The 14040-nt window shown below is 35.9% G+C and overlaps 1 protein-coding gene across 3 annotated transcripts in view; it reads left to right on the top strand.

Moving 5' to 3' along the window:
* FYB1 (FYN binding protein 1) overlaps positions 1 to 7518 on the top strand; it is a 153644-nt gene extending 146126 nt beyond the window's left edge. For all 3 annotated transcript variants that reach the window (XM_057312215.1, XM_026506862.4, XM_057312216.1), the window contains 3 exons: positions 2180 to 2213; positions 4515 to 4546; positions 5339 to 7518. In XM_057312215.1, the coding sequence (XP_057168198.1) occupies positions 2180 to 2213; positions 4515 to 4546; positions 5339 to 5361 (89 nt within the window). In that variant the 3' untranslated portion in view covers positions 5362 to 7518. The remainder of the gene's footprint in view (positions 1 to 2179; positions 2214 to 4514; positions 4547 to 5338) is intronic.
* Positions 7519 to 14040: the final 6522 nt, after the last annotated feature.

The raw sequence follows: 14040 nt of genomic DNA, 5'->3' as shown, positions 1-14040 counted from the left end.
TTTAACTAATGGAAACAAAAAAAGTTTGGACTATTAATTACTGTCTATAAAGAAATGTTCACATTTTATTTTAGCTCCAAACATCAGTGCAGGTAAAGACAGAGTTCAGTTATTGGGACCATGACAGGAAATCCACAATTTGTTCTGAAAATTGTTATCTACATAGATTTCTCTCTCTTTTTTTTTTTTTTTTAAGATTTTATTTATTTATTTGACAGAGATAGAGACAGCCAGCGAGAGAGGGAACACAAGCAGGGGGAGCGGGAGAAGAAGAAGCAGGCTCATAGCGGAGGAGCCTGATGTGGGGCTCGATCCCATAACGCCGGGATCACGCCCTGAGCCGAAGGCAGACGCTCAACCGCTGTGCCACCCAGGCGCCCCTAGATTTTTCTCTTTTGAGAGACATGTTGAATTGAATTTCTTGGAGATGAGCTTATCCCCCCTTTAAAAATTATGTTAAATTACGATATACATTTAAATTTTTTAGAAGTCTGTTAACATGAAGTTGAATAAAAGACCTGTAATATCAAAGGCAACCAAGGATATTAATTTTAGATATTCTTACATTAACAATTTTTGCTACCTTTGCTTTGACTGAAATAAAAAAGGAAGGTATAACAAGGTCTAATTTTTCAGAGTCTGAGAAAAATATTACATTATTGTGCTTTTATCATTCTGACACATGCTTCATTATATCCATACTACAAGAATTCAAAGATAACTTTGATTCTTCCTTTTCCAAATAGGATTCTAATAAAGTTTTCATTTAAAAATGGTGAATTTCTTGATAAAATATTTCAGTGGAGGTTTTTTTTTTTTTTTTACACTGGAATATTTCAGGGGAAAATTCATTTTCTTAAGTTTCAATCTATAGTTTCATTTGAATGGTCCCACTTTTTAAAAAAAAATATTTCTGCCTTTTAAATCAATGATAATATGACATCAGTATGTTTAAATAAGTTTGTTATCATTTGTATTAATCTTTGCCTATGAGCTTCCTGGTATATCATTTTTTACATATTTACTCTAAAAAATTAGATCTAAAGTGGACTAAGCCCAATAGATTGAAAGAATTTAGAGACTGTATTGACAAGGCAATGAATGCTACTAATCTCAAGCATAGAGTGGTGTTCGGGTGTTAACACAAAACTAATAATTCCAAAGATTCGCAATATTAATTAAATTCAGCAGAAATTTCTCAAGAAAAAATTTCTTGGGATTATTTTGCACAATAGGGGCAAAGATAACATTTGCTTTCTTGCATAAAATATGGTCTATTTCCTATTTAACAGGGGAATCACTAGAATGCCTGGTATGTGTTCTTCTAATAATGATTTGTGTCATGAAAGATGAAAATGCACATGTTGACATGTTGTCAAATGGCAAAAGCAGTGTGGAAGACCTTCCGCACTGAACATGAGAACTATTTTGAGACTGTATAGAATGCATACTCCCCCAAGCAATCGCAAGATTGCTGATCGGAAAGGGGAGTTGAACGCAGTTTTGACTTCGTTCATTATAATGAAATTTTAGAAGTTAAGGCTTTGATCTTACATACTTACCTCCCTACTTTTGTATTTAGAGAAACTATAAATTCTCCTTAGGACTGGGTTGCGTGGGTAACAGCATGAAGAAACAGAATAAAATTTGGAGGAGCTTTGTGCTACCTCCTGCAGTAGGAGAAGAAGATAATTTGTTTCTCTTTAAGGGGAAAGGTCGTAAATAGAGGAAAAGAGACATGCAGGAGAGAGAGGAAAAAAAAATAGAGAGAAAAGGAGAGGAAAAGAAGGGGAGAAAAGTGGACACGAATATGAAAAAATAGGTCGGGGCACCTGGGTGGCTCAGTCAGCTGAGCGTCGGCCTTCAGCTCAGGTTATGATCCGGGGTCCTGGGATCGAGCCCTGCATCTGGCTCCCTGCTCAGCGGGGAGTCTGCTTCTCCCTCTCCCTCTGTACCCTGGCTTGTGCTCTCTCTATCCCAAATAAATAAATAAAATCTTTAAAAAAAAAAAAAAGGAAAAATAGGTCATATTTGGAAATAGAATTATTCAGTATATTATATCACATTACATCATATCTTATTACATTAAATATTCAATTCTATTTCACTTTCTTAAAAAAACAGTAAAGATTATTCAATTGTGTACTATTAATAAAATTTATTTTCCTTTTTTTCATAGATGGTTATGTCCTTCGGAGTTACTTGGTGGACAAGTAAGTTCATTTTCTTCTACTACTATACTTGTAAAAAGAATTTTACACTTTTCTTTAAGAAAGATTCTTAATATCATCTAAATAATATAATCTACTAAACTGTCATACAAAATTTTAAAACAATATGCTATACTAATGTCAATATGGTAGTACCCATAATAAAGTTAGGGTTTTCATACAGTGTCACTCTTTTAAATAGACAAGAACCCTTCTCATTCATGAGTATACAGTTCATAGTTATAAACATTCATTGGAGACAGACATGGCAAACATTGGAGACGGGAAAACCACTAACACTTTCAGTAATATTTTGCCTTTCACTTACAGATTAATGCAGTTGGCTGAACTGCATTAATCAGGGAAGCCAACTGCATTAATCAGGGACCAATTAGTGTCTTCACAGTAGGTGCTAATGTCACCTGTTAGTAATTTGGCCCCAATTGAGGGCTTTTCTTTACTAGGCATAGTAGAGTATTAAGTTGCCTTTTTGGAAGCATGCCAAAAAAAAGATAGTCGTCAATGATTCTTCTCTTCTTATGAATAAGACGTTGTCACAGTCTGGTACTAGTGTTCTGTGAGAGTCCCCCTCAAACATTGTAAGATACTGTTCCAAGTCTATCAATGCAAGAAGTGAACTCCATTATCAGGTCATATGCCAACGTAAAGATTTGCAGAGTTCTGCATAATAAAAGAATCAGGAAAGATTCACAAACTGTATCCATAAACAACCTGATACCAATCAGAAAGAGACAAATCAATGCTAGTGCTTTGTCAGCAAACTAGTAAAGAGTCGAAAGAAAAATAATCATAATACTTTTTTTTTTCCTCAGGGCATTAATCACAATGGTAGGCAAGCACTTTTCTATTTTATGAAAGATACAAATTTCAAGGAATGCATACGTGGCAAATAATGGGACATCTTCATCAGTGATGATTACAGGATGATGAAGAGAGAGAATTTAGAAAGTATACTCTATCATTATTGATTCACCATCTAGTAAAGTGAATACTTAAGAAACATTTATTGAATGAATGATAGGAAAATCTGTCCCCTTTGCATTTTTATCAGATTTCCATCAGTCAAACCCTCCCTTCATCTCAGAGAAAGGATCCAAACAGGAGACAGAGGCAACTCACAGCATCTGCCATAGTTGGCAGCCACTTGGAGGGCCTGCTGCTGCTTCCATGATAAAAGCAGAGATAGTACAGGACCCAAAAGTGGGTCTGGTCAAGGTGACAGTCACCTCACATTTCTGAACTTTGAAACTGTATTCTACATTTCAAGGCTATATTCACATTTATAATACTTTCTATTTTAATTACTTGTATATCATTCTCTCCTCCACTAGATTATAAGCTTCTTAAAATCAAAGCTTGTGTCTTATTCATGTTTATATCTCGTGGTACATAAGAGAGACTCAGTAGGTGTGTAGAACAGCGTATTTTACAAAGATTCAGGACCACATACAACCAAAATGTGTAAAAGTAGCCAGAACTATTATTATGCATGCAGCCTATAACCATAAATATTTTTAGAATTATATAACATAAGAATCACCATACTAACCATACCTTGGCTACTCATTTTGAAACTAATATTTATATATTTTAAAATTAATATTTATAAATTTTAATTAGAAACATGCAAAAATGATGCATCCATTTCCTATGCTAAATATTATTCTATTTCTTTTTTTAAATATTATTCTATTTCATTCAGCATTTGAAGTTCAAGTGAAAATATATATCTGATATTAACAAATATAAAGAATCCATTAGGGAAGCACCTGGCAGGCTCAGTGGGAGGAACCTGTGACTCTTGATCTCCGGGTCCTGAGTTCAAGCCCCATGTGGGGTGTAAAGATTCCTTAAAAAAAAAAAAAAAAAAGACTCAGTTAGGGCCCCAAGTGGAATATTGTGCCATAATCAGTTTGTTCAGTTCAATAAACACTTCTTAAATGTACAGCTCCGTGTTAGGCTCACGGTTGGATCTAAAGATAAATAAAACATGGTGTGTGTTCTTGAGGCAAGTTTCCACTATTCCGTATGTCTACGATATGGAATACATTGTGGGTTTTTGGTTATTTTTAGAATAGAACAAAGAATTAGGGTAAACCAATGAAAGACGATGCAGATGAATATGAAATTTCTTCCCACTTATAATTCACAACACTTAACTTCTCACCCTTAAATGCTTAATTGTGTCATATGAAAACATACTACTAATTTTTTTATCTAAATATTGCCTTAATGCTAAGAAGATATTTTCTTTAAAATAAAAATTATTTTCTACATTTACAGTGATGGAGAGATCTATGATGATATTGCTGATGGTAAGTCCCACATGGCACCCACCACTGAGAACAATAACAGTGAATTTACTCTTCTCACAAATACTAAAAATAGCTTGCCTGATTAATTAGAGCTTTCCAATCTGATCAGAATTTGAATCACTTGAAAATGTTAGGAAAGGTAAATGCTCTGGTATAATTTAAGAAAATTATTTTTGCACATGACTGGAAACCAAGGAAGAATCTTATTTATTTTCTTTGAAAACAGAAGTATAAAAATAATTAGTGAATTTTTCATTATATCATTTATCTTAAAACAAATTACTCTCATCCATAAAAATATGTATACTTGACCAATTAGTAGATACTTATTTCATAAGCTATAATACTCACTAGTATTCTTTTAGCATCACATATTTATAAATTACAATCTAAACAAATTAATCTCATCTGAAATGACGCATAGAGTTACTGATGTGGCCTTTTAGTTTCCTTTTAAACTTACGATTCTAACTGATATTTCGTATCTTCAATCTCATTTAGAAATAACTACTAAAAAGTACATTTAATTAAGTGCTAGATAAAATAATCCCAAGTCTCATTTTGATAAAGAATAAATCTGTCCAGAAACTTTGTTAGAATTAAATACTGAGCAATGAAGGTTAAAACATATATGGTCTTCCATGTAACTACTCTTTTACAAAGTGAGCCAATTCTACATTTTTTTTAAATCCTAAACTGGGAGAGTGTGAATCACCCACATTTCTAACCTTGGAACACTTAGAAGCTATGTGTTTTGTATAACTCCATTGAAATTTGTATTTTTTTTTCCAGGTTGCATCTATGACAATGACTAGATATCAGCCTTGTTCATTTTGTTATGTTCATTTGATGCCAAAATGAAGTCTGAGTTTTAATTGACATGGGATTGGATATCATAGAAAATGAATGCACACAACTACTTATTACCATTGAATATAAAATTCTGATTATCTTTATGAAGTTTTGAAGCTTTCTACTTAGAAAATGATCTTAATATCTTGGAAGACTGCATCGATGAGATGTAAGAATTACTGAATATCTCATCTGCTCAGCTTCGTGTTGAAGGCGCTTCTTTTAGACCATCAGTAGACAACCTCCCCTCCCTAAAAGAAAAATAAAATGAAAAGAAATGACTGTGTTGTCTAAAGAAATAGGAGGAGGAAGAATAAAGAAATATAAGGAAGAAAATATTAAAACATTACACAAGAAGGAAAAGTATTGTTTGAACGTTTATGATCGTACCTTATATTCTTTATTCAAATTATCTATCTTTACAAGGGCACAACTGTCTCCTCTCTTTCTGGTGGGATCAATGTTTTAAAAATTATAGTGGTAGCAGAACTTGTGTATAAACGTTGTTCCTGTTTGTTAATTGTGAATATGTTAATTATTTGATAAGAATGTATGCATTTAGTGTGCACACTTAAGATTAAAACTGTAGAAGAGTCAAAAATCAGTTTTCTTTTTGCAGATTCATCCACTAACAGTTTCATTATGTGCTCTCTTTAAAGTACTGTTGGAACTACAGTAGATAGGAATGAGGACTACCCTAAAATCATGAAGAATGGAAGATGGACTTTGAAATTAATTAGGCTTTTATGGTACCTCTTTACTATGAAGACTCTTTTGAAGGTTTCTGCTCCGCAGTTACCTCTGTGGAACTTTTTTTTAACCGCTTTACTGGAAAGTTGACCTAGCGTTTGGACTAGAACATTCCCTACTCATACATACTCTTTACCAAAACAACTCCAAACAAAATGTGAAGCATTTGGATTCCAAATGCTAAGAACACTAAACACCATGATAAAAAAATGCAAAACCCTAACACCCAAGAAAATGGCATGTTAGGTAATTTTTTTACAACTTCCAAAATAGGCAAATCCTAAAGCTGGCTCAACTACTAATGAACCATGATGTGATATTGGGTAAACTATTTATCCTCCCAGTTTCCTCATCTGCAAATTATAGGATTAGATGAAATCAGTTTTTCCCACCATTTTTGCGACCAGTTACCTCAAACTTTTATAATCCTTCCCCCAACCACAAATCCTGTTATTTCAGAAACCTCTGTGTATTTGTAAAACTCATTATTAAATAACAATTAATGCATTTTCCATATTTTAATATTGCAAAGGCCCATTGGAGCTTCTGAAGAGTGGTCCCACTGAACTGAAATCATTTCATCATTGTAACCTCAGCCTTCATATGGGTAAAGTGTGATTTCCATTTGGTGTGTTAAAATTTGAAAATAGGCATCAAAAAAAAAAAAAAAGGAAAGAAAGAAAGAAAATAGACCATCAACGTTTTATTGCTCAATTTATAGATTCTGGGAGTCTGAGGCCCCCACATTAGAAATCAATGGTGTCAAAGTCTCCCTCTAATAATGAAATACTTGGATGTCTACTTTTTGATAGGGTAACCCAGTATATGCTCATATGATGAAATTATTTTAATAGATCAATTACATGGTTCAAAAGTGTTTTTATTTTTGTTAAATTTGGTAGCAAACATACATTATACACTGACAGTATATTTCCAGTTATTTTTTTCTGATTGAGAATAACATAAATTCAATACAATGTCAGTTTTTATATTCCAAATTAAACCAAGAGAGTACTTTAGCATTTTGAGTTGTACACCAAGAAACAGACACACACATGCCTACAAAAAATTTATGTAATAGATAATCATCTAAATATAAAAGACATATTTAACATATTAATTTTAATATACTAAATATTATTTCTGTTATAGTTTCATGTATGGAATTTTGTCACATGAGAAGAGCTACAAATAAATAATACATTCAGCAGATAACTTCGCCTTTACTTCATCAAGAAATTGAGGTTATCAACCTTTCTCTCCCGTACTTTGACCCCACATCTGCAGAGTCTTTCTCTAAGCCCAATCTTACCTGTTTTTGTTTGAGCCTGAGAAGATGGAGCATCTCCTGTCTAAGACTAAACCTTCCACCAGTGTCCCTGATGCTTTGCTTCCTATTTTAAATGAAATTGAAATAACCAAGCACAATTCCGTTCAACTTCCAACAACGTTCTACCTTAACCCCTATTCAAACATTATCCCAGGGAATAAGATGTCACTCCTCAAAGCCATAACCTTTATCCAATTTCTTCTTCTTTCTTTCTCTGGAGTCTTCTTCCTTCACAATTAACTAATTCTCTCTCTCTCCCTCTCTCTCTCTTTCACACACACACACACACACGCACACACACACGCACACGCACGCACATGCACGCGCGCACACGCGCACACACACGCACGCACACGCACACACACACACACACACACACTCTCCACCCAACTTTCCCCCTTTCCCTTCTTCTCTTCCTCTTCTTTAACTTTCACATTGTGCAGATCCCCTCCACTAGGCTTACAAACATACTGAAGTTATTCTCATTCAAAAAAACAGCAGAAAACCTTGCCTTCAAACCAAACATCTCTCAAACTACAACCCATTCCTATCTTCGATCTTCCTTTTCTCATCCAATTGTCTTAAAATTGTAGGGTACATTTGACAACCAGGAGAATACTACGCTTCACAGACCCCCAACTATGGGAAGCCTAACTCACCAAAGGTCCTGCCTTCTACACTCTGAAACCCACTTCCACGGTTGTGCCAACACCAGCCTTCCCACAGACTGCTCCCAGCCAATGACTATGCATGGCAGTCCTATTCTTGAAAGATACAGAAGACCTCAGGTGGCAGGCTATGGTTCGAAGACTCCCTGACTGCCTTGCTAAGACTTCCTTACCCTGCATAGTACTCTGAGATGCTTCCTCCCAACATTCCTCCCTCCCCTCTCTACTAGGGTCAGACTTGCATTGCTTTCTGATGTCTCCTCCAACCTTCCCTGGCTCCTTCCCCATTTCCTCTCAATCGTAGATTTTTCCTTTTTTTTTTTTTTTTTTTTTGGTAACGTCAGCCATTTATGATGGGAAATAAATCAGATGAAGCACAGACCACACTATTGCTCTCCAACTTGCCAATAATTAGGAGCCTTTTCGTGGGGGGTGAGTGATGGACAAACCTCATTTAGTGTCTAGGGCTGCCAGATTGCATTTCTGTTAGAAGCACCAAATGCCATTGAGAGGTCTGGTGGGAATATAATCATAAAAAACTAAGGCTGCTGCACACGAATTCCTCAGCATCTGAGGTGATGCAAATGTCATGTCCTAGAAAGGAAATTTAAAGTCAAATTATGGTTTGGGATTTGCCCAGTGGAGAATAATATTCAACAGCTAATACAGGCTATTGGCAGACGGGTTCTTACTAACAAAGAAGAAGCAGAAATACCTTCTATGACCACCTTCTTATTTCAGTTCTTAGAAACAGATCTTTGAAATGAGGTGATATTTTTCAAAAACTTCAATTAAGTTGATGAAGAATTTTATTCAGGCATGTAAACTATCTCTACCCTTTCAAATTCATGATCTTACACATGCCGTCAGATATGGAAGCTTGACTCTTCATCAGATCTCTAGGAGCAGTATTGAAAGCAAGACTTTTTAAGTTAGGCTGAAATTTAGGTTATTGTTCTTTAGCTAACCTGATATGCTTGTTAGAGCTTCACCCTATACGGTGGAAGCTGTCTTAAGAAAAGCACTGAAATGCTGTTGCCACCCACATGCCTCAGGGAACCAGAGGTTTGTGTTTTTTGTGCGTTTTTTGTGGTTTTTTGTTTTTGTTTTGTTTTGCTGTGGGTTTCTTGTCTTTAATATGTATAGATCCAAAAGTGCGGTAAGTTCTCATGGTTACTAACCTCCAAGATCTAAATAAATGTACAAGACTAGAAAACCAAACCACAAGGTATTAAAAGTTTTTGTGCATTTGTCTAGAAGAGAAACAACAGAAAAATCTCTCCAATTGGTAACATAACTGTAGAAATAGACATACTCAGAAGGTATCTTAGGTTGGGTCCTCCAGAAGCCGAGCTTGAGACTGGAATTCTTGTGTGAAGGATTTGTTGAGGGGGCTCTGTGGGGGGAAAAAATCTGCAAAAATGGGGAGGGAGGATAGCACAGGGAAAGAAGTTGGGCAAAGATGTGGATCGAGCTGCAGCCCATGCTCAGCCTGATTTCAGAAGACAGCACTGGAGCAAGAAGGGCTCCACTGAATTACTCCGCACCCCCGAGGGCACGTGATATGATGAGCACTGGGTATTATATGCAACTGATGAATCATTGAACTCTACATCTGAAACTAATGATGTACTATATGTTTGCTAATTGAATTTAAATTTTAAAAAAAGATTGAATTAGAAAGAAAGAAAATGATCAGTTGAGGACTAAATCTAGTAACTGAAAATTATCCTAAGATTCTATTGAGACAAAATTTTGGACTAAGGGACAAACATTTCTATTTTAAATGTTCATAACATAAGAGCATCACTATTGGGGGGAAGAAAAAAAGAAGAAGAAGGGCTCCATTGAGTCAGCCACCCTGAGGCAAGGGAGCTGGGCTTCTATCTCTCCATCAGTAGTCAGTCACTGGCTACCCGAGGCTTCCTCCTCCAACCTCAATCTTCTACACATCTGCGGGCAAAACTGCCTCTTTGGGCTGAGAGATGTTCTCTGAAGTAAGGTGCAGCTGTGAGTTTCAGCAACCAATTCTTACAGCAGCTGAGGGATGGGTGCACCTGCCAGTAAAAGTTACCAGGGATAGATCCGAAGTAAATTTCCTGCGGAAAATAGTGGGCTCTCCCATCAAATAGGAAGAGACATGAAAGCATGTATTTTATGGACCAACCACTAAAGCTGGCCTTCCTCACATCATTAAGGGGTTGTCCCAGCTTGTCAAGGTCCTGCCAGAGTCCTGAAACATTTCAGTGGCAATATCACCTAAGACACCAAATTTTACACTGGTAAGTATGTTGAGAGGCAATTGAAAGATGAGTGTTCAGTATAAGTCTATTTATTATTACTCTATGTCTCTCGCTCATTTATTCAAAAGGTAAAATCACCCAATCTCAGTATTTGAGTCAAATCCGTAGATGTGCTGCATTGTCACTGTCATCCTCACCATCTATTAGCATTTATTGAGTGCTTCCTGTGCGCTAGACACTGTGCTGAGTGCTGTGAGCCCTGTCCTATTTAAACCTTATGTCAACCCTACCAAGTCAGGCACAGAGGAAATAACACTGAGATGTGACCTGTGCGTTGCCCAAGTTTCCTGAACATGCTCAAGATCTTACTGTGATAAACTGCTGTCCACGTGTATGATACACACTTCTCCCCACTCCTAAATAATAATAATGATGATAATGATCATGAAAATTGTTCGTGAGATGCAAAGAAGCCAGGATTTAGGAAAATTGTTGGTTCTCTTTCATTATGATGCAGATGACAAGCAGAAATGTTAGTGTTGAATAAGGCACAGAACCCAGTTGCAGGAGACTTCTAAGACGAAATTATGTATTTAATTAACGTTAAATTTGGAGAATACGAGCTGTGAAGTCCATCATAACTTCAGAAAACGTAACAACGTATCATGACTGACCCTTTAACTAACATACCAGAATTCACATATTCAGAGTAGTATCGTCCTTCAAACTAGTCAGTTATAAGGCTCTACAATTATTTCATTGGTTTGTATGAGATAAGATTTATTACTATGCCAGAAAAGGAAGAATTGCACTTTCAAATTTGCCTTTAATACATAGGAAAAATGTATTTGTAATATCTTTGTTATCAAAAGGTCATAAATGTTTATCATTTGAAAAGGGATTCGATGTTTACAAACAGCCTACAACTTATATTTAGAACTTCATCTGGTGTCTAAGGTGAGTGAACAAACAGGGCAATGCTCTGTGAAATTGAATTATGACCATAAGTTAATGACAGTTTTGCGCTCATCATAAATTCCCTGTAAGCTTTCTAGTACCTAAAGATAAATTTTAGTGAATATTTAATTTTCAGTTTATAATACTAATATAAAAGTTTTGCATTTTCCCTCAGTCACCTTTCAAACATTAATTTTCTCATTAAATAAAATACTACGAGTCCATTAAAAGATGCCTGTGTACGTCATCACAATTTTACTCCTTCCTTCCCTCCTCAGAGAGAACCAGTACCTGGTTTTGGTGTTCCTTATTCCTCTGCATTTCTTTATACTTCCCTTACATGTGTACATATCTTTACAATGTTTCAAGTATTATTTTTCTGTATCTTAAAATTGATTATGACCAGTATCATACCGTATGTGCTTTTCTGCAACCTGCTTTTGTCACTTCTCATTGTGTCTGGGAAAGGTGTAGCAAGCATCCTATTGAAGGAAAGAACCACAGATATTTCTGTTTTTCTACTAAAGTCATGTTAGGGGGCACCTGGGTGGCTCAGTCAGTTAAGCGTCCGCCTTTGGCTCAGGTCATGATTCCAGCATCCTGGGATGGAGCCCTGCATTGGGCTCCCTGCTCAGCGGGGAGTCTGCTTCTCCCTCTGCTTGTGCTCTCTCTCTCTCTCTCAAATAAATAAATAAATAGATAGATAAAATCTTTTTTAAAAAAATGAAGTCATGTTAGGTTGTTCCCAACTTCTGCTATCATAAACAATGTTACTACGGACATTCATGTTGGAATCTCCCCGGGTGCATGAGGCTTTCTCTACGGCATGTGCCAGGATTGGAACTGCTAACTGGTAGCACGTCCGTATCCTCCACTTGAATAGATATTGCCCAATGCTCTTTGTGTCTTATTTAAGAAACTCTAAGTTTTACCAGCTCATGAAGATATCCTATATTTCCTTCTAGAAGTTTTAAAGTTTTGCTTTCACTTTAAATTCTTTGAACCCATCCGGAAATATCCATCTTTTTCCTCCTTAAAGAAGCAGTTCCTCCAAACCATTTTTTTTTTTTTTTGATCGGGCTAACCCTCTCCACAATATGCAAAGCCAACTCTGTATCATATGCCGAGGCTCCATTTCTGCTGGCTTCTGCTGTGAGACTCATTCCTAGGACCACACAACTGTGTTTCTGTCCACTATATTCATGCTGAGCATTGCTGCTATTTGACCAGATAATTTCAAGTCTTTGGGCACTTTTTACAGGAAGTTTAGACTTCAGTAGCATCAATATAGTACTAAAAGAGGATTCATAATAATTTTTAAACTCTCACAATTGTGGCAGTAATTTTTAAATAATTACTATTAGAAGGAGTTAGTAAGAGAAAAGTAAAGACATTAATTAGTTCAGAAAAGTTCATGCAGAATATTAGATATAATTTGTGAAAATGTAAAGTAGCAAAATATTCTTCCCCAAAAAATCATTTATCTGATTCCATGCTGACAAATACCTTCTGGTTACGAACTCAGTTTCCCAAGTGTATCTGGAAAGAGGGTACTGGGAGGGGCACCTGGGTGGCTCAGTCGGTTAAGCATCTGCCTTTGGCTCAGGTCATGATCCCAGGGTCCTGGAACCCAGCCCCGAATCAGGCTCCCTACTCAGAGGGGAGTCTGCCTCTCCCTCTCCTGCTCCCCCTCCTTGTGCTCATTCTCTCTCTCTGTGTGTGTGTGTCTCTCTCTCTGTCAAATAAATAAATAATATCGAAAGAAGACAGAAAGAAAGAAAGAAAGAAAGAAAGAAAGAAAGAAAGAAAGAAAGAAAGAAAGAAAGAAAGAAAGAAAAAGAAAGAGGGTACTGTGGTAGAATGGAAACAGATACTTCGGTCCGAGAAAGTCATTCCACTTACAAACTGCTTCCTTAAAGAAAAGATTCTCATAAATATGTTATAGTGGGATCTTCAGGAAAATTCTAAAATAGGATATGAAAACCACTGGCACCAACCATGTAATGATTTTTCCTTCTTTCGAAAACATGGAACCTCACAGATTGTGACCTTTGTTTTTAACGGTGGCTGAGCCATGGTCCCACAGCTCCTCTCTTCACTGGCAGATGTTATCTCTACACTGACAGTGAATAAAAACACAAGCATACTACTTTTCTGATCCTCTTTTCTAGGGAATCCTGCTTACGTCCTCTTCCGTGCTTGCTCTTTTCAACATGTCTCTTTGTAAGAAACTCAAGTTTGAATAGTATTCATCATGAGAGGAGTGTGCCTAAACTAACAATAATTTAGGAAGTGTGTTGGAATCTCCCACTGTGATGACCAGCGAGTCAATATCTCTATTTCTATCACTTAATGAGACTATTTTATTAAGTATGTATGAATCTGTGATTTGAAGTCTTCTTTATAATTAAGCCTTTTTTCACTATGTTGGGACATTTTCAATCACTAATTAAGGTTTTTGACTTAGTCTATTTTCTGATATTAATACAGCTACCGAGCTTTCATCTTATATATAATTTTCATCTTTTCATTTTTTCCTTTTTTTGATTTTAGTGTATCTCTAGGAAACACCATATAGCTGGATTTTTTAAATTAATCTAACAATTTCTACCTTTTAACTGATAAACTCACAGTTTTCTATCCACTTATACATATTAAGAATTGTTTCCTATTTTACATTGCCCTTTCTGTTTG

Source organism: Ursus arctos, unplaced genomic scaffold (assembly GCF_023065955.2).
Source record: "Ursus arctos isolate Adak ecotype North America unplaced genomic scaffold, UrsArc2.0 scaffold_15, whole genome shotgun sequence".
Lineage (NCBI taxonomy): Eukaryota > Metazoa > Chordata > Mammalia > Carnivora > Ursidae > Ursus > Ursus arctos.
Note: the sequence above shows the minus strand (reverse complement) of the source record. Positions and strands in the feature narration are given on the sequence as shown.